The 26,794-nt window shown below is 31.7% G+C and overlaps 1 protein-coding gene across 16 annotated transcripts in view; it reads right to left on the bottom strand.

Moving 5' to 3' along the window:
* heca (hdc homolog, cell cycle regulator) overlaps nt 1-26,794 on the bottom strand; it is a 62,295-nt gene that overhangs the window by 31,783 nt on the left and 3,718 nt on the right. For all 16 annotated transcript variants that reach the window (XR_013885159.1, XR_013885158.1, XR_013885160.1 and 13 more), the window contains exons 3-6: nt 26,307-26,390; nt 22,513-22,648; nt 22,207-22,320; nt 21,697-21,941 (exon numbers count right to left, since the gene is read on the bottom strand). Coding sequence is in view for 1 of the 16 variants with exons in the window: in XM_080180848.1 (XP_080036974.1) it covers nt 21,697-21,941; nt 22,207-22,320; nt 22,513-22,648; nt 26,307-26,390 (579 nt within the window). In the remaining 15 variants the exon portion in view is untranslated. The remainder of the gene's footprint in view (nt 1-21,696; nt 21,942-22,206; nt 22,321-22,512; nt 22,649-26,306; nt 26,391-26,794) is intronic.

The raw sequence follows: 26,794 nt of genomic DNA, 5'->3' as shown, positions 1-26,794 counted from the left end.
CTTCAAAATTTCCTTATATCCTATATTGTTTTGTTATATTTTTCTTAGGGTGGGGTGGGGAGGGATAAAAGGGGGCAATCCAGATAAATAAAATAAAAATTAATTTTGAGAGAGGGGGGGTGACACCCTTTTCTGTAACACATCAATTTCAATTCCAATAATATAATATCATTAAAAGTATGATTTTTGGTTCCAAATTGCAAATTTTGAGAATAGCTATGGCAATGCCCTTCCAGCTAGCTCCGCAAATATGAGACTTGCGGCCGTCTGGGTTTATGCAAAAATTTGTTGCTAGTTGCAGACAAGGTATTTTTACTTACAGTGTGAAAACAGGCCACTAAAATTAAATCATTCAAGCAACGACATATTTTAATAATAGTTGATTCGCCTTTACGAAAGAGCTAAGTGTCAGTATAGTAGCCTAAATCCACCCCTATGCCTTTATAAAGCTTCCCTAATAAAAACAACAATTTTGGACTTGCAATTACGAGAACTTTAGCCTCTATATTATACATACAATAGGTTTGTTTGTCCCCTAAGATCTCAGTAACCATAAGTCAAAATTGGATTTATAGCTCCTTATTGGACATTGGTCCATGTGAGAATTTTAAATAACTTTTTGTACTTTAAAACTTTTAATTTACAATTGCATAGAACCAAATTGAACCAAGAATGAAAATAAACAGATAAGAAATGGGCAAAATAGTTTTTCTTATCTTAATATTCACATATAATTTTCGCTGTTATTTTCTAACTATATATATTATCCTAGATCCTATCCATGCGATTCTTATTACTATCTTTTTCTCTCTCTCTTTCTCTTTCCTTTTTGCTTTTCCAAATTCATTTTCCCTTATTCTGGACCCCAAGAAGGGGCCGGAAGGTAATGGGAAATGATATCATAGAGTTTGGTAATTTTTAGTAGCGAAGCTACTCTAAAATTCCATTAGCTGCATGATCTTGAGGGAATTGTTTTTATCTCAGCTACTTTTAGATAGGAGGCTTAATATTTTTATGGAGATTCATCTGTCAAAATGCATTTAGTAAGTTATAGAGAAGATTTTCAAACATTCATTGAAACTTTAAACACAATCTACTTATTAAGGATTAAGTAAAAGAATCGCGTTTCCCCTAGAGCCTTACAGACAGACGGACAGACAGGCGAACTAAATGACGTCCTAACATTCGTTTCTTGTGGATATTCTCTCTCTTGTTTATTGAAACAAATAAAAATAGATAGCACAAGAGATCAAAGCGGTAAATGATAAGTAAATTGAGTTATACATTATTAATGTATGCTATTAAACGTTTTCTTATTCGTTGCCTTAATAACTTTGGGAACTTTAGTGAATTTTGATTGGTTGTTTCATTAAATTGAATGTTCAAAAGTTTCAACCACTAATTCTGATCATTAGAAGGGATAATCATTAAGGATTTACATCAAATTATTTATTTATTATCGCCCATTGTCTTATCCCTTTAGAACCCTGGTCTCTCAAAACCAATTATATTTCATGTATTTTCTTTTTCATTTTTCCATGATAAATAATAATGCACTTGTTATGTCTGATAATTGTGCAAAAAAGTTTTTTTTTATTGCAATTCTTGATAATAAAATTAGATATTTGTTATACAAAAAATGAAAACAAAGCAAATGGCAACATACCACGGTTGGACCCTCAGATGTCAAAACTTTATTTTAGTGTTTGGCCAAAATGACTTAGCAATTGTATCTGTAAGTACGTCTAATAACACCCTTTGCTATTTTTAAAATCCTAGAAAATTTTTTTTGCAAGAAAATTGCATAAATTCGCAACCTTTTTTAGTACCACTACATAACTCGAGTTTTAAAACTTTTTATATAAAATCCTTTTTACAAAAAATATCAATAATTACTTAAAATTAAACCTGAAAGAAAAAAATCTCATTACACGTGTTAATTTGCATGTTTTAAGTCTTTTTTTTGAGGAAAGTATAACTTCCACATTTTTGACAATAATTATATTTTTTTAACATTTCAAAGTAAAATATAATAAAACTTAAACGATTTTTCTTGAATTATCAGTTGAAAATTTCATCAAACATGCAATTTAAGTGATGAAAATTTAATAAAATCATTTTTTGAATGTTTAGAATTACCAATTTTCTACATTTAAAACAAAATGTTAACAAAATTTAAACACATTTTAACATATAACTTCAAAAATCAATAACATTTTATAAAAAGATGTTTAAAAAAATAAATCATTAAAAGGTATTAAAATGCATTTGAAATTACTTAAAATTAAAACGAGAACATCTTTTTACACTGTATTCTGTTTAATAGAGTTTAAATGACATGATTAGTGAATGAAATATTTCCTAAACTCATTAAGCCTTTTTGTGACTATATTAAAAATAATTTATTTTGTTTCATATTGTTTTTTTATTCAAATATTTGACAAAATTTTCCCTACGTCAATAAAATAATGTCAGTTTTTTACTGTTTCCAGGTTTTTCTTTATAATTATAACAATTAAATATAATATAAATCTTCATTATCTTTTATTTGAATTATCATACACATTACAATGTAAAGTATAAGCTAGAATAGCACTTTTTTCAACGAATATTTTAATGACATTATATCAAAATAATTCCTCTTAAATATCACACAACATATGATTGGGAAGTATAGCCATTTCTTGGAGGTATAATATTTACAAAAATACCATTAATTCTGTTTTTATCAGAAGTTAAAAAAATTGAACAATTCTAAAACAATGGTTGGCTGTCTAGATATTGAGTTCACTAAGACTACGGCTCTGTTATATTGAAATAACGTTGAAAAAAGAGGGGTTCTGAAAGTAATCTACCTAATTTTTTTAAAAGAACCAACAAGTACTGTCAGTATCTTTTTTCTTGTAATCTAGCAGACAATCAAATCATAACACAATTTTCATGATAAAATATTCAGGTTTCTACTTCACATTTTAAAAAATATACTGATCAATAAAATGTTCAAAATTTTACTTTGTACTAATTGAAAAAATATGTTGTAATTCTTATTTTAAAGTTACATTTTTATCCCTGACAAAATCATAGACGACTTTTAAAGGCATCTTATCTAAACTTTTTGAAGAAAAACTTAAAAACGTTAATTAAGTATGAAAACTATTTTCTTCGATTTTTCTGAAGTTATTATCGCATTCTATGGGTTTTTTATTATCATTTACTTATATCGAAAGTGCCAAACATTGTACCCTAACTTATTCATTTAATAAAAAACCAGCCGTGATACATATTTATTTTCTTGTAATATGCTTTTCATTTTGCAAAGCCCTAATCCTTTTGAATTTTTTTGTCTTTTCAAGCTTTATAAAATGTGAAAAAAAAGGTTTTCTTAAGGTACTAGGTATATCACATATTCAAAACGTGTTCTTCATCCAAAAGGCGCCAAAAAAAAAGCTTTTTTCTTAAGCATTTTTTACCAAAATGAGATGGTGAAATCAAGTAAAACGTATATTATATAAAATTTGCTCTACGTATAGAAAACCTTTAGCCCCCCTCCCAACACAATTTCGTAATGAATGAAAGGTATTTTTCCCTCCCTTTTCGGAGAAAATTCCCCTCAAATATTTTATAACCCTAAAAGCACCCCTAGAAGTTTGTTACTAACCCCCCTAACACCGGCCCCACAATCCCCAACCCCCACCTCTTCTCCCCCCGGCAAAATGCACATATATCCTGAAAAACTACGCAATAATTGCGTACATGGTGTGGGGTGCAGCTGTTAGTTACCAGGCATGCTGTTGTCGTGTGGGTCTAGGTGACGCAAATTTTGGAGGGAAAATAATATTTACATGCGCTTCACATTACCAACCCTATCCCCCTCTCCCCTCATACAAGTTGGAAGGAACCCTTGTAGTTATATAACTACAGCTTTCACAAGTAACCACCCTCCCCCACTCCCCTTTCCTCTTAAATAAGCCACCCTAAGCATATTTATACAACCCTCTGAGAAGCTACCAACTACCCTCCGATAATTTCCTCACAGGCCTCTTGCAAGAGGCTCTGGGAGCATACACTCAAGGAGTATTCTTAGTAAGTTTAGAAAAATTAGATGTTTTCACTCATAAAACGTAGCATTAATTTTTTGCTAAAATCTTAATAGATAAGTCATTTTTTCAATAGCTTAAGATAATAAGATAGAGTTCTTGAAAGTAATGGGATGGTTTTAGGCAACTTTTCTGCAAAAAATAAAGTTAAACAAGGCAAACATATATTAAGGGAGAAAAAACTTATAATATAAAATAGTAACGTTTTTTTTGTCTCAAACCAAATATCTCGGAAATTGCTGGTTCAAAATATTTAGCTTTACAAATATCCTGAAGTGGTTTTAAGCTATTTTATTGACACCCTGCGTCCTTCCTAAGAGGTTAGGGGCGAAGTATTAAATAAGATTATGTAGAAATATTTTCTTAAATCTCAACCATTTAAAATTAAATTCAACAACGTAGCTTTGAGAAAGCATGTATCTATCCATCTAACTTTTATCTATCTATCTATATAGAAAAGTTGGTATAGTATATGGAGGCATGAAATACTTGGGAGGGGGGGGCCGGGGGGGTGGAATTTAGCCGGTATAAACTTGTATTACACAGAAACATAACTAAGAAAAGTTCCAACAAAATATAAGGATTTATTGATAATGCCTGCAACAAATAGTTAAAGAAGGGAAAAAATGCTTTACTTTCTTCGCAAGTGGAAATATTTTTTAGCCATTTTTGGCAACGATTAATAATTGGTAGTTTTATTAAATTAAGCAGAATGTAAACATTTATAAAATCTGTTATTAACTGGTCTTAAACATTTGTTTTATATACCTACAAGTAAATTACCTTAATAAACATACTTTTATCGCACGATCTTTGTCAGGAAGTAGGTACTGACTGTGCATGTTAAGAAGTTGCACCTGTTTAAAAGCCAAGGTATTCCCCCAACTCACAATATTTAAGTCAAGCATTTGATAAAATATCAGTATATGCCATTATATCGTCTCTATTATGACGTAGTGTAGTCTATAATGGAAATAGTTTTAAATTTATTTGGTAGGCACCAATGGAAATGTACTATGATTCTCTACAAATGTATATAATCTATATATATAGATTATGTATATATAGACTCAGAGTAAAGTTAAAGTCTGGATAATTCTAAATTTGTGCACGTGCTAATATTACATGTGCAGCAACATTTATATAATAAAAAATTCTTTCTATCTATCTTGCTATAAAGTTTTCTATCTTTCTTTCTTCTTATTAGTTAATGCAATAATGGCACTATCTATCTATTTTAAGGATATAGTATCCTAAATTCAATGCTTATCAAATCATTAAAAGTGTATTAATAAACTTCTCAATTATATGGTTAAAAATAGATTTAATTACACCTTGAAGAATCTAATAATCTGCCGTTAAAGATTATAGATGTGACAATTTTAGCAGGTATTGTAAAAAAATCATTAAATCTTTTTTATCTCAAAAAATCAACTGTAGGTTTTAAATTATTTTACTTAAGTTTTCTTTACTGACGAACCTATCGAATATTAAGTAAAATTAATAAAATAAAAATTAGTTTAACATATTGCTTGAAAAAAGGATAATTTAAGAGTAGCTTTTCATCAAAGTCATCATAAATGTTTATAAACAAATCTGCAATTTGACATTTTATCTTTTGAAAAAGAAAAAATAGTTTCTAAGCGCCAAGATAAGCAAAAAATGCGTAAATTGAAAGATAGCAACAATATTTTGATATTTCATTAAAAATTCAAAATGTTTGAAAAGCAATTTTAAGTCATTGGGAATTACTCTTTAAATCAAAAACACTTACTTTTCTGTTTCATTGTAGATTTTTAGGCAATAATATTTCTATTACAAAGCTTTCAGCAACTTTTGTTTTGATTCCACTCTTGAAGTAAGCTTTGATATGGTTAATATTACATTCTAAACTGACAAAATTCAGTCGAAATTATCGTTTCTATCGACTGTATGAGATAAAAAAAAGTTTGGCTGACACAAAAAAATAAAATATTATGACCACCCTTTATTATTTTAATTTATCCAATTCGATATCTTAATAAGGCGAAGTTTTGTGATATGGTAGGTCTAAAAGCCTCCCCTAAAATATCTTAAAAATGTAATTACTCCTTACGATGCAAATAGTGGGCGCAGCCGCTATTATTGAACAAAGAACTAGTAGAACACAAGAGCAGGGAAAGTGATGGGACAAACATAAAAACTCGTGAAGGGAGGGAATATCAATTATAATGGCGCTCTTTTTCCAAGGACACATTTAGAGTGTCCTAACGTTTCAACAAATTTTTGTAAACTTTTCAGATGATAGATATAAGATAAGCTAAGAAAACCTGACTTCCATTAAATCGTTTTTAAGTAACATATAAAAACTGAATATTTTGTGATTGTTGAAGTTACTGTTTCATAAAAAGAATTACAAGAATGCCATTATATTATTTAGTATAACATTCAGCAAAATGCTGGTTTGGTAATAAGGCACATTTATGAATTACATACATGACAAAAGTTTATTTTTGGTAAACTATTCCTTTTTTAAAAGCGAAGCTTTTCTATAATTAGGGTCGGTCCGTCCGTCCGTCCGTCCGTCCGTACGTCCGTCCGTACGTCCGTCCGTCCGAGATAGATAGCTTTTATTCGTTAATTTAGGCATGTTAGAATTGTCCTATCGATTTCAAACTTTGCATGATGATTCCTGTAGTAGTTGGGTACGATTTAGAAAGCGTAGCAACTCTATAATCATTACCAGAATGTCCGTACGTCCATTTTAAACATGTTGATTTTTCTACTTTTTTAACAACAAATTTTCAAGTGTTTTAATTATCCGTTTGATCTGATTTTTGGTATATTGATTCCTGGGACAACAAAGAACAATATTATAAGCGAAGCAACTCTATAATCAAGTCCAAAAATGTAAGTATGTCCATAAACATTATCCTGTTTTTAAGCAGTTTTTTAACAAATTTACCTACAATTTTGATTCGACATTTATACATTTATGTTCCGATTTTTCAGTTCAGATACTATACAAGTGTTAATGTCCGTTTGTCCTACCGTTTCAGTGCTTCGCTTTTATGGATGTTGTCATCCTTGTTCTAATTTAATTAGACAATAAAATATTTGCTGAAATGTTAACACACTCATTCTGTTGTATATTGATTGTTTTAGAAGGTCACTTCAGTGGGTAAGAAATGGGGTTGCTTTTGTTGGTTGTAAGGATCGGTAAAAATGCTTAACATCCACGAAAAATGGCCGATAAATTAATGTTCATCCCCAAAGATAATACACACAATTACCCCTTCTTCAGATTACAATTAGTGGATGAAACTTTTGTTCAATCAACCTAATGAACCAACAATTAAAAATTCAAAGAAATCCCCATAGTTGTTAGTTAATCCAACTAATAAGAAAACAAAACTTTGGTAACTAGTGTAATATACGCCCCAATGTCTCCTCCCACCATTTTAAAAATATGTAAAAGCGTGGCTATTCTATATCTACTTATTAACCCTATATCTGTATGTAAAATAGACAATTTTTAAAAGCGAAGCTTTTCTATAATTAGGGTAGGTCCGTTCGTCACTGTGGGCTAGAATTGAATCAAGACAAAAGTAAGTGCCGAGCCCTGGGACCAATGTATGGTGAAAATAGACATAAAACCATGATGATTCCAGGTAAAACTAAAATATTTCAGCGGGGTCTTTTTGTTTTATTTCAATTTTAAGTTCTGAAAAAAAATTGAAAAAAATATGAAAATCTTTAATAAAAAACAAACAAAAACTGTTTTTTTAAATTTTTTTTCACTAAAAGATACAAACAACTTATATACATACTATAAGCTTTAAAAAAATCAAAATTTTCAAATTTAGGACTGCCTTTCCAAGGTTAGAAGAAAAATCCTAACAACGAATTCTAACATATTTCTGATCAACATAGCAATAAAACGTCTTTTGCTAAATCTTTAACATCAAAATTAAATAGCACTTACTAAAGACTTTTTTTCATTTAAACTTATACTTTTTACATTATTTAACTTTTAAGATTGTGTTTTTTTAAAAGAAAGGTTGCGTGATTTTTTTTCTCATAATTAATTTATCTTAATATGCTGCATTATAAGTGACTGACATTGTAGGCTGTGATGGCTTAGAAAACTCAATACCAGTTTTGTTAGCCCAGGCCATCGGCCCCTCGGGGCCTACAAAACTAGTTTTAATCTTTTTATTTTTATTTTACTATCTGCTAAAAGCTGTCTATAATCCCATACAATAAATAACTATTAAACATACCAATTAAAGTTAAACAGGGATCTTAAGGGATAAGACAAAGGATGATAAATTGATTACTCCTTCTGTAGATTAATATTATTGGTTAAAAAGTTTGGACTTTGCATGTTTGAACCATCAAATCATTAATCAATTCATAAATTATCAAAAGGATGAGAAAATGTGTTTATAAAACTTTGGATATGATTTACAATTCTATGTCCAGTTCACTCCCTCCCTCCTTCGTTAAACATACACTTATATATAGACATCCTGTTATTTTTGTCTAGAGTTTTAGGATCTTTTGTTCTATCATACAAATTATTTAAATATCCTGTTTTGAAAAGCAGAATACCGTTTTAAAATTTATTTTGCTAATTATAAGAGGGAGGGGACATTGGGATGTAAATCACACCAGTACCCACGTTAGCTCAAAAAAATTGTGTACTTTTACTAAAATTAATGGAATGGTTTCAAACTAATATTTTACAAACATATAATCTAACAATAATTTTACATAAGAAATGGTTAGTTTCCTTGTCATAATTTGTGGAAATCTACATGTATCACTTTATTGTCCTTTGTCATATCCCTTAAGATCCCTGAAAGAAAGAAACAAGGATGACAACATCAATAACATGGATGAGATGGGAATATGGACAAGCAGTTTTAAAGAGAATTTCTTTAAATCCTGAAACCTTTCTTGCGTATTTTATAATTTTAATATTTATAGACCTTGACTGATATACAAAGTAAATTGTTTAGGGAATCTTCACAAAAAATGCAGCCGTCTGTCTTGAATAGCTGCTATACAAATTAAATTTCCCCTGAAAACAGACAAAAACAAAACTATTCAAAAGTACCCATAGTTGTTAAGTCAAAGAATAAGAAATGTCTTTATAAAGTTTGGAGACTAGTGTATTAAACAGTCAGTTGTCCTCTCTATTTCTGGGACACATTCCATATAAGTTTCATTTTAAAAAAACCTAGAATAAACAAAACAAAATATTTTTACTAAAATATATTTAAGCCAACGAATAATAAATTATTATTATAGAACTTTTTAGACTAGTGTTATAAACAGTCCAAAGCCCCCTACCTCCCAATGTATGATAAATAATTGATTTTATACATGATAAATACATGCAAATCGGCAAGAAGGGAGGAAAAATGTGACTGTTTATTTGTTTGTGTAGCCATTGTTTCTTAGTGTTTGGACCTAAGTAGTAATGAAGAAGGATGAAACAATTTTGTTTAGCCACTAGGGCTATTAAGCTCCACGCTCAAGTATATTATACCTTGACCCGCTGTCACAAGTGAGCTACTCTTTATTACCTCACCCTCGCCGAGTATGGCAAGTGACTATAAATTATACTGGTACCAAAAGTTTTGTATAGACACGTTATCTAATTAGTTAACTGGTCTTTTATTAAATCTTAATTGGATGGTTCAAACTAGCAGAGTCCACACAAAAGAAAACTTTTCCTATTTCTAAGAATCTTTACAGTTCTTATGTTCCCTTCTTCCCTGTTGTTTTGTTGTTTACAATTAAATTATACTGATAAATAAATCCTTCAATTTATGAAATGGTAGATTTAATATGGATCATGGGGACATTGGAATGTAAAATTTTGTTGGTAACCAAAGTTTATAAATATTTTCTCATTCATTGGTTCAAAAACTTTGGGAACTTTATTTTTCATCTTGATTGTTTGGTTTATACTATTAGTCTTAATATGTTTTATTGATAATTTATGAATTGATTAATGATTTGATGGTTCAAACATGCAAAGTCCAAACTTTTTAACCAATAATATTAATCTACAGAAGGAGTAATCAATTTATCATCCTTTGTCTTATCCCTTAAGATCCCTGTTTAACTTTAATTGGTATGTTTAATAGTTATTTATTGTATGGGATTATAGACAGCTTTTAGCAGATAGTAAAATAAAAATAAAAAGATTAAAACTAGTTTTGTAGGCCCCGAGGGGCCGATGGCCTGGGCTAACAAAACTGGTATTGAGTTTTCTAAGCCATCACAGCCTACAATGTCAGTCACTTATAATGCAGCATATTAAGATAAATTAATTATGAGAAAAAAAATCACGCAACCTTTCTTTTAAAAAAACACAATCTTAAAAGTTAAATAATGTAAAAAGTATAAGTTTAAATGAAAAAAAGTCTTTAGTAAGTGCTATTTAATTTTGATGTTAAAGATTTAGCAAAAGACGTTTTATTGCTATGTTGATCAGAAATATGTTAGAATTCGTTGTTAGGATTTTTCTTCTAACCTTGGAAAGGCAGTCCTAAATTTGAAAATTTTGATTTTTTTAAAGCTTATAGTATGTATATAAGTTGTTTGTATCTTTTAGTGAAAAAAAATTTAAAAAAACAGTTTTTGTTTGTTTTTTATTAAAGATTTTCATATTTTTTTCAATTTTTTTTCAGAACTTAAAATTGAAATAAAACAAAAAGACCCCGCTGAAATATTTTGGTTTTACCTGGAATCATCATGGTTTTATGTCTATTTTCACCATACATAGGTCCCAGGGCTCGGCACTTACTTTTGTCTTGATTCAATTCTAGCCCACAGTGTCGTACGTCCGTCACAGAGAGATAGCTCTTTTCGTTAATTTAGGCATGTTAGAATTGTCCTATCGTTTTTAAACTTTGCATGGTGATTCCCATAGTAGTTACGACAGTAGGTACGACATAGCAAGCGTAGCAACTCTATAAGCATTACCAAAATGTCCGTACGTCAATTTTAAACATGTTGATTTTTTTTACTTTTTTAACATAAAATTTTTATGTGATATAATCATCCGATTGATCTGATTCCTGGGACAACAAAGTATGATATTATAAGCGAAGCAACTCTATAATCAAGTCCTAAAAATGTAAGTATGTCCATAAACATTATCCTGTATCAAGCAGTTTTTCAACAAATTTACTTATAATTTTGCTTCGACTCTTAAATATATATTTATATTCTGATTATTCAGTTCTGACACTATACAAGTTTTAATGTCCGCTTCTCCTACCGCTTCGCTTTTATGGATGTTATCATCCTTGTTAACTTACAAGCTTGTCAATACATTACTTACTTTTAAGTCTAACTTAAAAATCTTTTTAAAAAGGGAGAGGTCATTTTCTAGTAAATCCCGTAAAGGTGTGTGTTATAAGGCCTAAAAATAGTAGTAGAACGATAAGGTGCTCTATATATTTGTATTTCCTATTGAATAGAACAATAGGGAAGAAATTTTTTTTTTTTTTTTTTGATAACCGTACCTGGAATATCTGAAATTTCTATCAAACGCTTTGTTTGGCTCAAACTGACACAAATAAAAAAAAATATAATTATAATAAATCAACCTGTAAAGAATGACTTCTTCCTTTGTTTAATGGTATAGATTGTTCTTAACCTTTACCTTGTACCTATAGAAAACATTATTATTATAATTATATTTTTTTTTAATTTTTGTCAGTTTGAGCCAAACAAAGCGTTTGATAGAAATTTCGTATTTTTTTTAGATATTCCAGGTACGGTTATCAAAAAAAAAAAAAAAATTTCCCTATTGTTCTATTCAATAGGGAATACATATATCTAGAGCACCTTATCGTTCTACTACTATTTTTAGGCCTTATAACACACACCTTTACGGGATTTACTAGAAAATGACCTCTCCCTTTAAATTTTTGTATACAATTGTTTGGCCAATTTATCGTTACTTTTACCCAAGGATGGGTTATAAAAAAGCGTACATCAAATAACGGGGGCTGTTGCTATTCCTTTGTTAGGTTAGGTCAAGGGGGGAATAATAAAATAGGCCAGGGGCTCACACAAGGCCATAGTTTTGGAGGGAACAAAAAATATAGGGCAAGTACACTTTTAGAATTAATATTGGGTCTTATTTCATAATAGATTTTGGGTATTATATAACATTATTTTGTAATCTCCAACTCCTTCTACCATTCAGGTTTTGGTTGGCATAAATTTTTGCCAGTTTTATATAATTGAAATCAAGAGAAAGGTTATTTGTCTGTTTCTTAAGATCTCGTAAACTACAATAAAAAATTCGGGAAGTTTCATATTAGTCATTTGGTAACAAAAAGACTCAAATGGTGCTGATCTCGCTATCCACTGAACCAATACAGTTCTTCATTTAAGGAAAGCTTTACTATGATCTAAGGATGGTAATTTACAATTTTTCTGCCCCCCTAACCCCTTAATGAACAGAGTCCCTAGATGCTAGGGGAAAACCAACTAGTTTACATAGGAAGGAGAGGGGTCTATCTGTAAAAGGAATATAAAGGTTTTCTATTCATACAAAATATCATCTTCCGTAATTTATTAACAATTATGACTAAAGCTTAGATTTCATTATAACTTTTTATTTGTAAATTTAAAATTCAATATTAGATAAAAAAAAACATATCAATATGTTTTGATCAAAACTAGTACTAATGGTCCTAATTAAATTGTCAAAATTGTTTAAAAGTAAATTTTTTAAATAACAAATCTATTTTCCAGGAAAGCCTGCCCTGTCCTAGAAAACAACGTGCACCTAGCACTAAGCAGCTGACAGCACATATATTTTTTATGTCTATCCATTCTAGCTTGCTAGCTAGCTAACTAGATAGATAGATAAATGAATATATGTTGTTGCTAATCGCAAATTTTTAAGTCTACATCCAGATTTGCACATGTGGATTTTTAGCTGTGCAATTAATTTCATTTTTATAACAGAATATTTCTGTTTACATTATCATGAATTATAAAAAAGTTAATATTTGATGCATTAGTTCTCTAGATGGCAAAACCATTAGGCTTGAGCATAAAATGGAGCTTGAAATATCATGGTTTTAGGCTATTTTAAAATTTTAAGATAACCATTAGAATACAAAGTTTATAAAGGCGTGAAACAAAAAAAAGGGAAGCTTTAACAATGTCTAAGAGGTGGTTTAAGGCTATTTTCTGAATAAACCCTCTCCCAAGATCCAAATTATTAATAATTTTACATAAAATATTATGATGTGTATTCGTCTGCCTAAACCAAAATATCATCTAACCAAATAAAATTGGTTATCCTTTTCAAGGGAATGAGTTAATGATTTTTTACATCAATTTTAACCAATTTGGGTTTTACATACTACTCTTTTGTTTGTACTCAAATTACAAGACCTACAGGTTTATATTTTTATTTAAACCTGTTTTTTTTATATTTAGGTTGGTAATAATGCCATATTTAATTGCATAAAACGGCGCCAAAAGGAATAGCAAAATTAATGAAAAAATTGCGCAATATTTATTCATACTCTTTGTATGTATAAAACGTTGTGTTTGGTAGATAGATAGATGGATAAATGTAGAAAATAGAGGATTTTTATTTCTAGCAAGTTCCCATAAAATCTACAGCTAGCAGGAAGCAGAAAATGCGGTAAAAGGGAAGGGTTTAGAATTAGAAGCTGCCGTCCGGGTACCCCCAATATGTATTATTACGCCCCCTTTTACTACTCCCCCAAATGCTTGGATATAGCAGACACTCGGGACAGCTGGAATATCTCTGGGCCACTGTCGACAGCCATGGCTAGCTCTCTCCCTCCGACAGCTGCGTAATTGGGAAACTAGTCGCTGCTAAGCGTTCTGGCTGCTTTCTCCCCCCATAAGCGGGCCCCTTAGCAGTCTAACTCTTAAATTCATGATGTTATTTTTCTACCCATGCCCTCCCTCCCCCCCCCCAAAAAAATTTTCTTTTTCCCATATTTTTGCTTTTTATAAAACTTAAATATACAAATGTTCATTATTTAACTATAAAATATATAAATAATTCATAAGCTTTCTCTTTTTATGTTGAAAATTATAAAATAAATAAAAATCACGAAAATCGTATGTGACTTTTTTCATGTTTTTGAAAAGAAAAAAAGATAGAACAGTTTTTTTTCTTCTCTAGTTTAGGCCATTTCGTGTAACGCAATTTTGTATTATGATAATTGATTGAAAATTGAAAAATGGCTTTAGAGAAGCAACATTAGCTCAACAAAACATTTAACGAATAAAGATATTTAGAGTTTAAAAATGGTGATTCCTAAATCAATGAAGTTCTACAATAGAGGAAAATGAAACTTAAAAAACACATTTTTTCAAGATCTCGAAATTGCACTTTTAGGATAGCTTTCTAAATGTCTTGGGTGTGGTTTTAAGCTATATTGAAATGCCGATTAGCTATATAAAAAATGTTAGGTACATTAAACAAAAAAAGTTTTATTTTCATTTCCTCATACTTAAAATACTAAATGACATAAAAACCACAGAACATTACTTTATTTAATAAGATATTTTAATTTTAAGTATTTTTCATAAAATTGCTTCTTTTCATGGATTTTTTTTTATTTATTTTGAATGTAAGTCCGTGTTCATTTATTGTCTAGAATCATTAAAGAAAGGCTGTGCTATCACTTCCGAATATATATCAAATTATTAAATCATCAAAACTGTATATAATATTATTATTACGACAGCACAAACTTTTCCTTTTGCGTTGTTCTCATCATTTACTCCCCCGCCCCAAAAAAAATTTAATTGCTATATAGTGTCTTTATGCGAATATGAAACACTATACAGATGTGATAATATGCAGAATTTAATCCTATAATATAAAGTAGTAAGCTTTTTTTGGTTTTTCCCTTAAGATCTCGGTAACCAATAATCCGATTAGATTCTATTCATTGGGAATACACCTACTGGTCCTGTGGTGGTTTTAAGCTATTTTCTTGAGAGGTGGAACACCCCCATCCGCCCCTCCAAAAAAATGCCCCTTAATTTTTTTAAACGGATGGTTGTGGCACCAGTGGTATTGATTTTTGTTTTTTAAATTACCTCTTGGGGCAAAGCCCCTTGAGGCTAGAGGCGAGGCCGTTAGTTCACCTATAATATAATACGGGTGGGAGGGGACATACGACAGTAAATTAAACTGGTACCCAAAGTTTTATAACCACAATATCATACTTTGGGTACTTAATTGAATTTTTATTTTGATCCAATCTAGATTTGTCCAAAAATATTTTTTTATTTACAGAAAGGATAATTTTGTGTAACATAATTAGGGATGTTGTACTCAATTTCTAGTCTATTGTCTTATCCCTTTATATCCCTGAATATAATAGGCACACAGTTGTGTAACTAAACTCAAATTAAAATACAAGAGGCAAAGGATAATTAAAATTGCTAAACTTTTAATTTTTGACATAAAAAATAGTGAGAAAAAAATAAATTTAAAGCAAGTTAATATAAAAATGAAATGCTTAAAGCACAATTTTAAAAAGAGAAAAGATAAGGAGGGCTTATCTATTTTTTTAACACATTTACTTTTCTATTTATCCTCTTTAGTAAAAACAAGGATGACATAATCTAAATTTGCAATGAAATAAACACAGACATTAGCAGCTATTTGAGGTCGTTTGGAAATTAAGTTATCTAATCTATTTGTGAGTATCTTCTGTAAAATTCGTTTTTTTTGGGAAATTAGGCTGAAGTAAATCCTTATACTAAAGTAACAGGATGTCTGTTTGTGTGTTTTTACCGAAGGATCTCGCCAACCGCTGAACCGATCGGGTTCTCCTTAACAGGGTATCTTCTCATAGGTCCCGGGAAGGTTTATAACTATTTTGGGGGAGGGTACCACCACCCTCCCAAGAGAAATCACAATAAATCGAAATTTTTTTTATCGAATAGAGACTCCTACTTAAAATTGCACGGTATATTAGAATCTTGATAGAGACTCCTACGTAACATTGCAAAGTATTGTATTATTTAAAAAAAAAACACATTTAAAGTGCCACTAGAGGCCTCTAGGGGCGTAGCCGCTAGTTACAAAAAGCATTAAAGAAATTTAAGCATTTATACCGATTTGAACTATTTTAGAGGGCTCGGCCACCGTGTATATAAAAACAGGAGATAGGATGCAGATTTCAAATATGAGGAAAACCGTAAATGGTCAAAAACATCTATGAGTTCAACCTAACAAAAATAGGTTGCAGATTTCTAAAAAAAAAGCACGGCTAAAATATATGGCTGACGAGCCCTGGATTACTTTTTAAAACTTTGCAAAAAAACTAAAGAAATGAATAACTCGGCAAATGTCTGGAAAATGGAAAAATTGCATTTTATAAACATGATAAAAATCATGCACAATACTAAGCAGCGCAGCAACCTGCTATATAATTTGTGTATGCAAATAGGTATGTACGTCAAAAATTAGGCCAATAAAGAAATTGATTGATATTGGTATCTAAAGGTGTATTTTACTTCAAGAAAAACTATAGCGTCTCTAACATTATAAATGAACAAAATAGTCTTTTGTTTTAAACTTTTATGTAGCCATGCAGAAAATTTTGTCTAAATTATGATTATTTTCCCTATGAATTATCCATAGGCGTTATTTTTATTTTTTACTACACTTTTCCGAATATCATTATCCTTGTAATAAAAAATTTTTTATTTTCCTTAATTTTGCGAGAAAAAAAGTAAGGCTTATATTATGTAACTTTAATATTGTAAACGTACTCATAAAGTATTATAACCATAGATAAATAATCAATTCAAAGACTTTATCAAAAGCGCAACTACTCTATATTTAGCGTACTGTAAGTACGTTCTTGCATTGAATAAGTTTATTGAATCAGTTTCTCTTTAGGTAGTTTTTCAAAAGAATAGTTAATTGTTCTTTTTTTAATCTAAAAGGGGGGAGGCGGATGTGCCACTTTTTGAAACCAAAACTAAAAGTCAAAGGAACTCAACTAAAAAAAGAGTTACAGGTCTGAGATTTTGCATGGCAGTTGCTGAATAGGGGTACAATATGGAACTGTAAAGAAACGGCGGCGCTACCACCGAAAATCGCCGAGAAAAGGCAAAAAAAAATTCGGCGGGAAACGCCGGTTTTCGGCGGTTGCACCGCCGTTTCTTCACAGTTCCATATTGTACCCCTATAAAGCAACTGCCATGCAAAATCTCAGACCTGTAACTCTTTTTTTAGATGAGTTCCTTTGTTGACTTTTGGTTTTGGTTTCAAAAAGTGGCACATCCGCCTCCCCCCTTTAAAAAAATTCTGATCTTTTATTAATAATAAATTATTATGGCTATCCAGTGCAGAAAAAAGCTACCTGTCGTTTCCTCTACATATTTATATGAGTCAAAATCCAAGTTTTCCTCAAATGTTGCGTCAATTTTAAGTTTTTTTTTGTGTTCGCTAGATTTAGTTTTAACAATCATCTCATGTTAAATTCGTACTTAGCATTAGATGAATATATTTCTTAAAAAAGAACAATAAAATATTAAAATACTAGAGGATTTGCCTCTAACATCTCGGGGCATAGACGTCCAAGCTTTTTTATTTGGGGGGGTAAAATTTTTTTAAGGGGGGGGGTAATTTTTTTTACCCCCCCCAAAATTTTTACCCCGGGGGTAAAATTTGCTTGGGGGGGGGGGGGTAATTACTCCCCGTGAAATCTGTTGGCAGGGGTAAATTTTGTTTACCCCCCCCCCCAAAAAAATTTACCCCCGGGGTAAAATTTTTTGGGGGGGGGTAATTTGATAATGTATTATTATTTAGTAGTAAAAATGCGCGCGAAGCGCGCCAAAATTTTTTTTGTTAGGGATTTTTTATTTTGGAGGGGTATTTCCCCCCCTAAAATTTTTAGGGGGGGGGGTAAATACCCCTTCCTAAATGGTTGGGGGTAAATTTTAAATGGGAGGGGTAAAATGAAAAATATTTTGGGGGGGTAATCACCCCATTACACCCCCCCCCCTTGGACGTCTATGTCTCGGGGCTCTGTAATTGACGGAGTAAGGAAGAAAGGGCAGAAAAGTAGTCAAAAACCATACCAAAAAGACCATTCCCAAAAATTAAAAGCCAAATCAGTTCAGTACTTATCGAATTCTTAAACTACAGACAAAAAAAAACCTACTACTTTATAAAAACTTGTCCAATAGCTTGACTATATTTAAGCTATTATGACATAATTTGAGTATAAAAAATTAAATTTTTGTACATGAAAGATTGCACTTAGAAATAATCAAAGAATTATGGAGAAAATTTATAAGGTTTTTAGTTTCATGAATAGATAAAGAGGCTACAAGTACTGTCTGTCCGTTGGTCTATCGGTAATTCTTTTCCCTCGTATTCTTTGCAATACAAAATAAAACACCAGTAAACTGTTTTATTCTTCATTAGACACTTCAATTAAAAACTTAATCTTTCCTATCCATAAGAAATCTGAATAAAACCAGCTTATATGTACAGTTACTCTATAAATAGTTTTAGTTCTTTAAAGGGATTAGACCATGTATAGAATGTATGGGGGGGGGGGGGAAGGGATACAAGGGTGATTTAAAGTATCCCCCCCCAAAAAAAGAATGGGGGGGATGGTTCCAACACCCCCACACAAAAAATATAAAACCTTCCAAAAACATTTTACTTACGAGGTAAAATTTTGGGGGATATAAAGATTTTAAAGTACAACATGCATAATACATATAAAATGCATCAAACTGTAATGAACTACAATAATCTGGTTTAGGGCCTTTTCTCTCTCTGGTTAGGAACTAAAAATATTTAGAAATAACTGCACACTAAACAGATGCATATAATGTACTCAAAAGTTTGACCACTATTATAGATCAGATATGCGCAGAATTCAGTAAGAAAGAGAAAATTGGACCATAAAATATACATATATTAGTACCCAAAGTTTTATTCAACAATATCTTATTAGTTGACTTAAAACTTTGGGAACTTCTATTTAATATTACATGGTTGATTCCAAACTAATTTATCTATAGAAAGCACTATTTTGTTTATTATCATTGAGGTGGGGATGTATATTGTTGCATTATTTGGGCATTAGTGGATTCGCCCCTATCATTAAGCGAGGCTCTGTAATCTAAGGGGTAAAAAGGGCCTTAAACCAAATTAAAACTCTTAGGAAGAGAATAGCTGAAACCATCCAATGACTCATTTAAAGCTCTCTCAATTCAAGAACTGCATTGGTTTATTGGTTAGAGAGGTCTCAACAGACAAACAAGTAGACCTTATCCTCATATGAATTATCAAAAATCCTTCATATTTTTCTGTACAAAAAACTCTAAGTCAGATAAAGATAAATAAAGTTAATAATTGGCAAAGATATGTACACATAGACTGAAGGAGAGAAAAAGAGAGAGAGCAAGAGTGAGAGAGAAAAAGTAATATACATGGTAAAAAACATACATAAATAATCCTATAATATAAAATAGTAAGAGTTTTTCGCTGATGCTTAATATCTCAACTACTCTTGAACCGACTGGGTTCTCTATTTTAGGTTATCTTACTATATTTCCTGGGGTGGTTTTAGGCTAATATATTTTATTAATTTATAAACTATTCTCTTATCCCTTAAGATCCATGTGTCAAAAGTTTAAGAGTGTCTTAAAATCCAATGAAATTTTAATAAATTTGTAACCTATTTTTCAGATTTAAGTCCTGAGATGGTTTTAAGCTATTTTTTCTATCCTCTTTTGTCCCCCTTTGAAACCATATAACCTAGATGCTAGGGGCAAAGCCGCTAGTAAGAAAAATAGGAAGAAAGCAAATAAAACAAAACAAAAAAAATAATTTTTGTCGTCCTATCTACAACCAAATGACTACTAAACGAGTAGATAAATATATATTAACTATCCCATTATCTTAGGTAAACAGAAAATATCTATTATATATGTAAATGCAATACAATACACAGAAAGAGACAATTATTTGGAGAAAAAATTCTACGTTCTAACGCCCCTAGAAAATAATGACCCCCCCCCCCCAAAAAAAAATAAATATTTTTCTCTTTTAATCTGAAATCAAGATTAGAGGGTCGAATTACCTCCCCCTTCCCTTCCTTCAGGCACGTGGCCCTAAAGGCCTCTAGGGGCGTAGCCACTAGTATCCCTAAAATGCTAGAAGCTTTGTATTAGTCCTATTAATCCTAGATAATTTAATCTAATTACCTTTTGGAAAGCATTTCCCAATGATACTGTACGTATGTAAATGCAATTGTAGACAGCTTTTTGTACACTGTCTCATGGGGCCAATCCATTAATTTTAAATTGTGTCCCCTATAACCCACCCTCCAAACGAGTTGTTTTAACTATAAATTAAACTATATTTACAGGTTTCTTAAAGATTAATTCAGGGTGAGGGGGAGGGGGGATTGGGTTCTTAGGATCTAGGAAATAGTCTAATAGATTATTTTTTAGCTTAGGGAGGGGGGGAGTGATTGAACTCAACTAAAATAAAAAGGATTATTCCAATCTTTCTTAACATAATCATTGATAGGAGTTAATGTTTTGTACATTTAAATAAAAGCTTTCTATGGAAATAAGTATTAGAATAATATACGATCAAGACTATAAAGCAATTATAAAGCAGTCAGGTTTTTCGTCTGAAGCTAAAGATCTTGAAAAAGTACAACCAGAGATTTATAAACATTAAGTGGTGGTTTTAAGCTACTTTTCTGACCCAACTCCCCCCCCCCACACCCCACGCACAATATTGCTTGTATTGGTTCATTTCCTAGAAATGTTTATTCCTAACACCTAAACTTTTTTTGGAAGTATAGAAAAACTTTTGCATTATGATTTGTGGTAGGTAGCAAAGATACCCTTTAATTCTTACATGTTTATCTGTTTGTCTTAAATCCTTTTTTATTAAATTATTTCACAATTTGGTAGTAAATGTGTGTATGTTATTCAATACACAAAAACAGACGACGAATGCAGAAAAAAATGCTACTTTAGTTATAAATCCAAATTACTATTTTTATACTTGTTTGACGCTTGTGTAACTTTAGACTAGGCCCGTTTTTGCCTGTTTTTCTGTTCCATTAAGTGAAAGGGTAAAAGTGTTTTTGTTCCACGTCTGCGGATTTTTTTTGTTCGCCCCAGATTAATTTTTTCAGACTACTAAGAAACAGGTGCTTTTTTGTAGCATAGCTACTCTTTGAAAAATTTTATACTTTTAAATCATTATCCATCCTATTACATAAAGAAGTATGTTGATTTTGTCTGTAGCTTAAGATTTCAGTAACTACTGTACCGATTTTGTTCTCTATTTAAGGGAAGCTTCACATATGTCCAAAGGTGGTTTTAGACTTTTTATGTCCAGATTAAAGTTTTGAGATGATTTTAGGCTGTTTTAGCTCTTTAAATACAGAGCCCCTAGATGCTAAGGGTGCAGCTGCTATTATTTTTTTATATGGGGGGGTAAAACCTTGCAGATTACATAAATAAATTAGTATCTGAAGAAAAACGTAGTGCGATTAAAAATACTATTAACAGTTCTTACCTTGCTCTATCCATAACATTGGATCTTCGCGGTGGTAGGCTACCGCCAGCAGCGTCGTTAGGCGGGCTCGGCAGCGGCGAGCACATTGACGAGAAGCTGCTGGACGCCGACGCGTTGGAGGACATGGAATTTGTCCGGAAGCGGTTGCTGCCGCCATTTCCACCGGCGCCGCCGCCGTGATGATTGGTGTAGTGTGACAGTTGGTGGGAGGGGTGGGGAATGCCTTGCGCATCTGACCGCTTCACCTAGATAATAATATATTTAAACCTTCGTTTAACAACCAACTAAATTATTGTGTAGAGAAAAATTAAATTCCTACCAAGGTTCTAGGAATTTTAGTCCTAATAAAGATCACCAAAAACTATGCATCCATCAGACAACCAACCATTTGGTTGCACGACATTAGTATGCAAGTTTAAGTCCTAATTTGAACATGTTTAAAAGACAAGAAATACGACATTAGTAGCTGTTACTTGTCGTCTTTAAGCTAGGCAGACGTTAAATAGATACCTGATTATTATTATAAAGTATTGGTAGGCCGATAGTGAGGGTGGGTTTCATATTTTTGCTTGTCTTCCTCTTGCGTTTCTGTTTCACTTTCTCGCCCTCAGAATCAGTGGACGACTAAAAAACAACATGCATTTGGTACATTTATAAATTATATACAATTTTCTATACTATATCTAAATGTATTTAGTAAGTGAATAAGGCGCGGCGTTCGATTTAAGTTTCTTGGTTAGTTAGATGGTTCCAGTTGGGTACCAGTATATAAGTTACAGTCCAATGTCCCCTCCCTCCCTGTCGTTACTTATGTACCTGTGAATGGCTGCCCTCCCACTGAATATCCTTCCTGAGATACCCCTGGTCGCACTGGCAGCCCCAGATGCCTGCCGTCAGGTCCTCCCAGCGGGCACTCCACATGGTGCTAACCTTCTGCTTCTCTGTCAAGTTCCTGAACAAAAATAATAGATAAAATATTTTTTCCGCAAGATCTTGGATATTTAGGTTTTTTAGAAGCAAACCATTTTAAATTTCATCCCTTAGATCAATTAGCCCTTTGCCTACAAATCTTAGTCTTCCAGTCATTTACGCCTCTTCATGGGCTGAGGCATTTCCATTTCTCTTTCATAATTATAACCTAACTGAATAAACAGTAGCAATTTATAACGTCTTTAGTATGTTGAAACGCGAAATAATCTCCAAGAAAGTTAGCAGACGTTAAAAAAATAAAATAACAGAAATAAGAAAATACGATTTTTACGTAATTTTATAAGTTTTTTTCTCGTCTGTTTAAGTACAATTAAGTAATCAACGCATCTTGGCCTTGATCGACAATCTCAATATGTCTGTTTTTCTGTATTTTCACAGAGTTAATCTATAATACAAAGTAGAATGATGTCTGTCCGTCCATCTGTCCGTCCGTCCGTCCGTCTGAAGCTTAAGATCTCGGTAACCACTGAACCGATTGGATTCTACTCTTCAGGGTATATACCTATTGGTCCTGTGGTGGTTTTAAGCTATTTTCTTGGGGGGTGGGACACCCCCAACCCCCCCAAAACAAAAAAATCCCCCCCATTTTATTTTTTTTTTGTAAGAAATATCCTTGGTCCTTTGTAGAAGATTTCCTTTGTGGAAGATTTCCTTTGTAGAAGATTTCCTTTGTGGAATATTTCCTTTGTAGAAGATTTCCTTGGTCCTTATTATTTTTTTTTACAAATTTCACCTTACACTTTTTTACCATCTCTTAGGGCAAAGCCCATAGAGGCTAGGGGCGAAGCCGCTAGTTATTCCAAAAAGCAAAGAATTTAAATTCATATATATCACCCATGATATATTATTAGAAATTTAGGAAAAATGTTTTTTTTCTTAATCTGCAAATGAAGATTAAAAGACTTATTGTTTATTTTTTTTTATAAAAAAAACCAGCTCTGTGTGTCATTAATGGTGTTCTAACCATGGATGTATAATACGTGGATATTGTAAGGGTGTCCCATAGTGTAGTGGTTAGCGCACTACGCTGTGGTTGGGAGAAACCGAGTTCAAGTCCCCACATAGACTTTGCACTTGGTTGACAAATGCTGTCACAATTTGTTAGATTATGATAACGCAACCTTCCCTAAGATGCCCTAGGGTTGTAAGGGGGGAGATTTGTAGGAAGTTAGGAATCTACAAATCAAGCAGCTTTAACCATGCTTTCCCTCATCCATGCTCCTCGTATGAGAATGACATTAATTAGGATGGCTAAATATGGAACACCTACCAAAACTCTAGGCCAGGGTGATGTAATAATTGAGTATCTTCCACGAGAATTGCGGGTCAGCTTGTAATGTAACATAGAATACAACCAGCTGTGCGCGAAGCTTACAAATCTAAGATTGGCCAAAGAATTCTCACTTCCAGTCTCTGTGTGCATCTGAGTCCTAACTTCAGAGAATCATGGCTACAACAACAACGTGGATATTGTGACAGTGGAATTTTTGGCGTCAATTAAGGTTGCTAATATAGTCCTCAGATATTGGCATTCCATGGCCAGGGGAGGGGATGGGGAAATTGATAAGGGGAGGGGGAGTATCATTATATTAGCCAGCTGGGAGAATCATTCTATCAAGGTAAACGAAAATCTCACATATGTCCATGTATTCTAAATCCATTATGCTTACTAAACCTAAGATTTTTGTAACTAGAGACGATTATACAATTTCAATTGTTAAAGGTGCAAAATTCCGAATTTTTTTCTGTTTTCTCGCCTTTATACATCAGTGATAAGGCGAATTGGAAAATTGGCTAATAACATACAAAAATGTATTAAACTCTTAAGTTTTAAGAGATATACTTAGTTCTTAATATCTTTTAGGTTGCATTACAGTTTGGTATTAAATGAGAATGGTTTCCTTGAAATTTTATTAACTTTGGAAAAACGGCTGATCCAAATTTAAATGTGTATAAAAAATACCACTGTTTTCAAGGTCCATTAAAACATACAAATGACGAAATACATTAAACATGAATTTTAAAAAAGATCAATTATATTTTTAAAAGCTTATTGTTATTTCATTTCACCTGTGCAAAATCTTTAAAAAGTTGCAAAAATGTGTGCGCTACGTACACATGCGTGTCTATAGGTACATAAATAAAGAGAAAAATATTTTTTTTGCATTGACACGCAGACTTTAAAATATGTCAGGACAGGGACATGTCAATGGAAAATAAATTTAAGAATTTTAGTAATATATTTGTAAATAGAGAGGGAGAGAAGACATCGGACTGATTATTACACTAGTCCCCAAAGTTTTATAATAACGTTTTCTTACTCGTTGGCTTAAAAATTTTCGATGACTTTTATTGAATATTGATTCGTTGGTTCAACGAGTGTTTAAACGTTTCAACCACAAATTTTAATTACAGAAGGGATAATTTTATGTATAATCATTGGGGATGCATATAAATTAATCGGTCATTGTCTTTTTCCTTTAGATCATAGGTTGCAAATTATTGAGAAATTAACAGTGTTTTACCATAGGATTATTTTTAAAAATCATGTGGTACAATGCAAGGTAAGTGATTTGTTGGAATTATATATTGCTATTCCCAGGGATCTAAGGGGATAAGACAATGGCGGATGAAATTGACATACTTCTCCAATGATGATACACAAAATAACCTCTAGATTATAAACAGTGGTTAAACTTGATGAACCAACCAATCAAAATTCAACGCTATGAAAACGTTATTATAAAACTTTGGGGACTAGTATAATAAATAGCCCAATATCCCCAACCTCCCTGTATTTTCTTATTATTGTCTATCCTTTCAATCCTTGAAATTGGCTACAAACAAAGTCTATCTATTGTATGAAGGGGTATTTTAAGTATTTTAATGTGACCTACAGACACGACAACAGAGGCCAGTTTCATTTATATATTTGTTTGTACCTTAGTACCTCATGTACGGACATATATTCAATAATATTTTTGTAATTTATTTAACAAAACTTAGTTGATTTATTAAAAAATTATGTGCGATTTCTCTCATAGAACTTAGAGTGAGGTATAGTTTTTAATATGTTATTATTTTATCTTAGGTTAGGTTATATTGGGAACATGGTAATCCCGAGTAAATTGGCCCCACAGGATTAGGGCACCCATAAGGGTTGGAAATAAAGAAATATATGAATAAACCTTTACAATTTTAATTTTTAAAAATAAAAAAGACGGAAAAACACTGGAAATACATGATTTAAATCAATGAATTTATAATCTTACTCTTAAAAGTGTACCTAGTTAAGAACAAAATTATGATCTTGGAAATAGATTAATTTTTATGGCATTGAGTAAAAGCTACTTCCTAGAGGCATCCAGAATTAAGAGGTAGTTCGTCCCACCAACCTAGATTCTTGTCTTTAAAAGATAAATTAAGAATTTTTTATTGGAAGGATTTTTCAAGGGTGATTTTTATAGGGGGGTAAATGTAGCCTGCCAGAAAATGGATGCTTTCCAGCACCTATAAAAAAACTTTACTGCAAAGTAGAAGCCTATAGTTCCAACTGATTTTCGGTACACTTATTACCTCCTTTACAAACAAACCAGGATTAAAAGCATCTTTAAACCTACCTGATTTTTCCACTTGATTTGAGATAAGCAAAAAATTTCTCCTCCCATATCTTGAAACATCCACCGTGCATAAATGGACTTATCCTGAAATAAAATACAATAAATGGTCAAAATCGGTCAAAATCAGTCAAGATGCGGTCAAGAAATTAGTCACTGAGTGTAAAGGGGATATTTATAAAGTGGTTCATTGCAGGGCCAGAAGGGAAAAGACAATGTAGAAGAAAATTAGTGTACAACGCGACGTCATTGAGTTACCCCCTTATGGAGATGAAAATTAATGATTGAAAAGTTTTGACAATGTTTCTTGTACAAACCAATCATGATTTAACACCTAACCCCTCTCCCCCCTTAACACACAAGTTATTAAGCTATAAGTTATAAACAAGTTTTTAGCCTGATTTTCTTATTGACAGAAAATCCTGTAATATTTTGCGTATATTTTATATTAATAGATGTTACAAAAAAATGTTTTGTAATGTTCCAACTTT

The sequence above is a fragment of the Acartia tonsa genome, chromosome 13, assembly GCF_053477335.1.
Source record: "Acartia tonsa isolate MP-2025a chromosome 13, ASM5347733v1, whole genome shotgun sequence".
Taxonomy (NCBI): domain Eukaryota; kingdom Metazoa; phylum Arthropoda; class Copepoda; order Calanoida; family Acartiidae; genus Acartia; species Acartia tonsa.
This window is presented reverse-complemented; position numbering and strand designations above follow the sequence as displayed.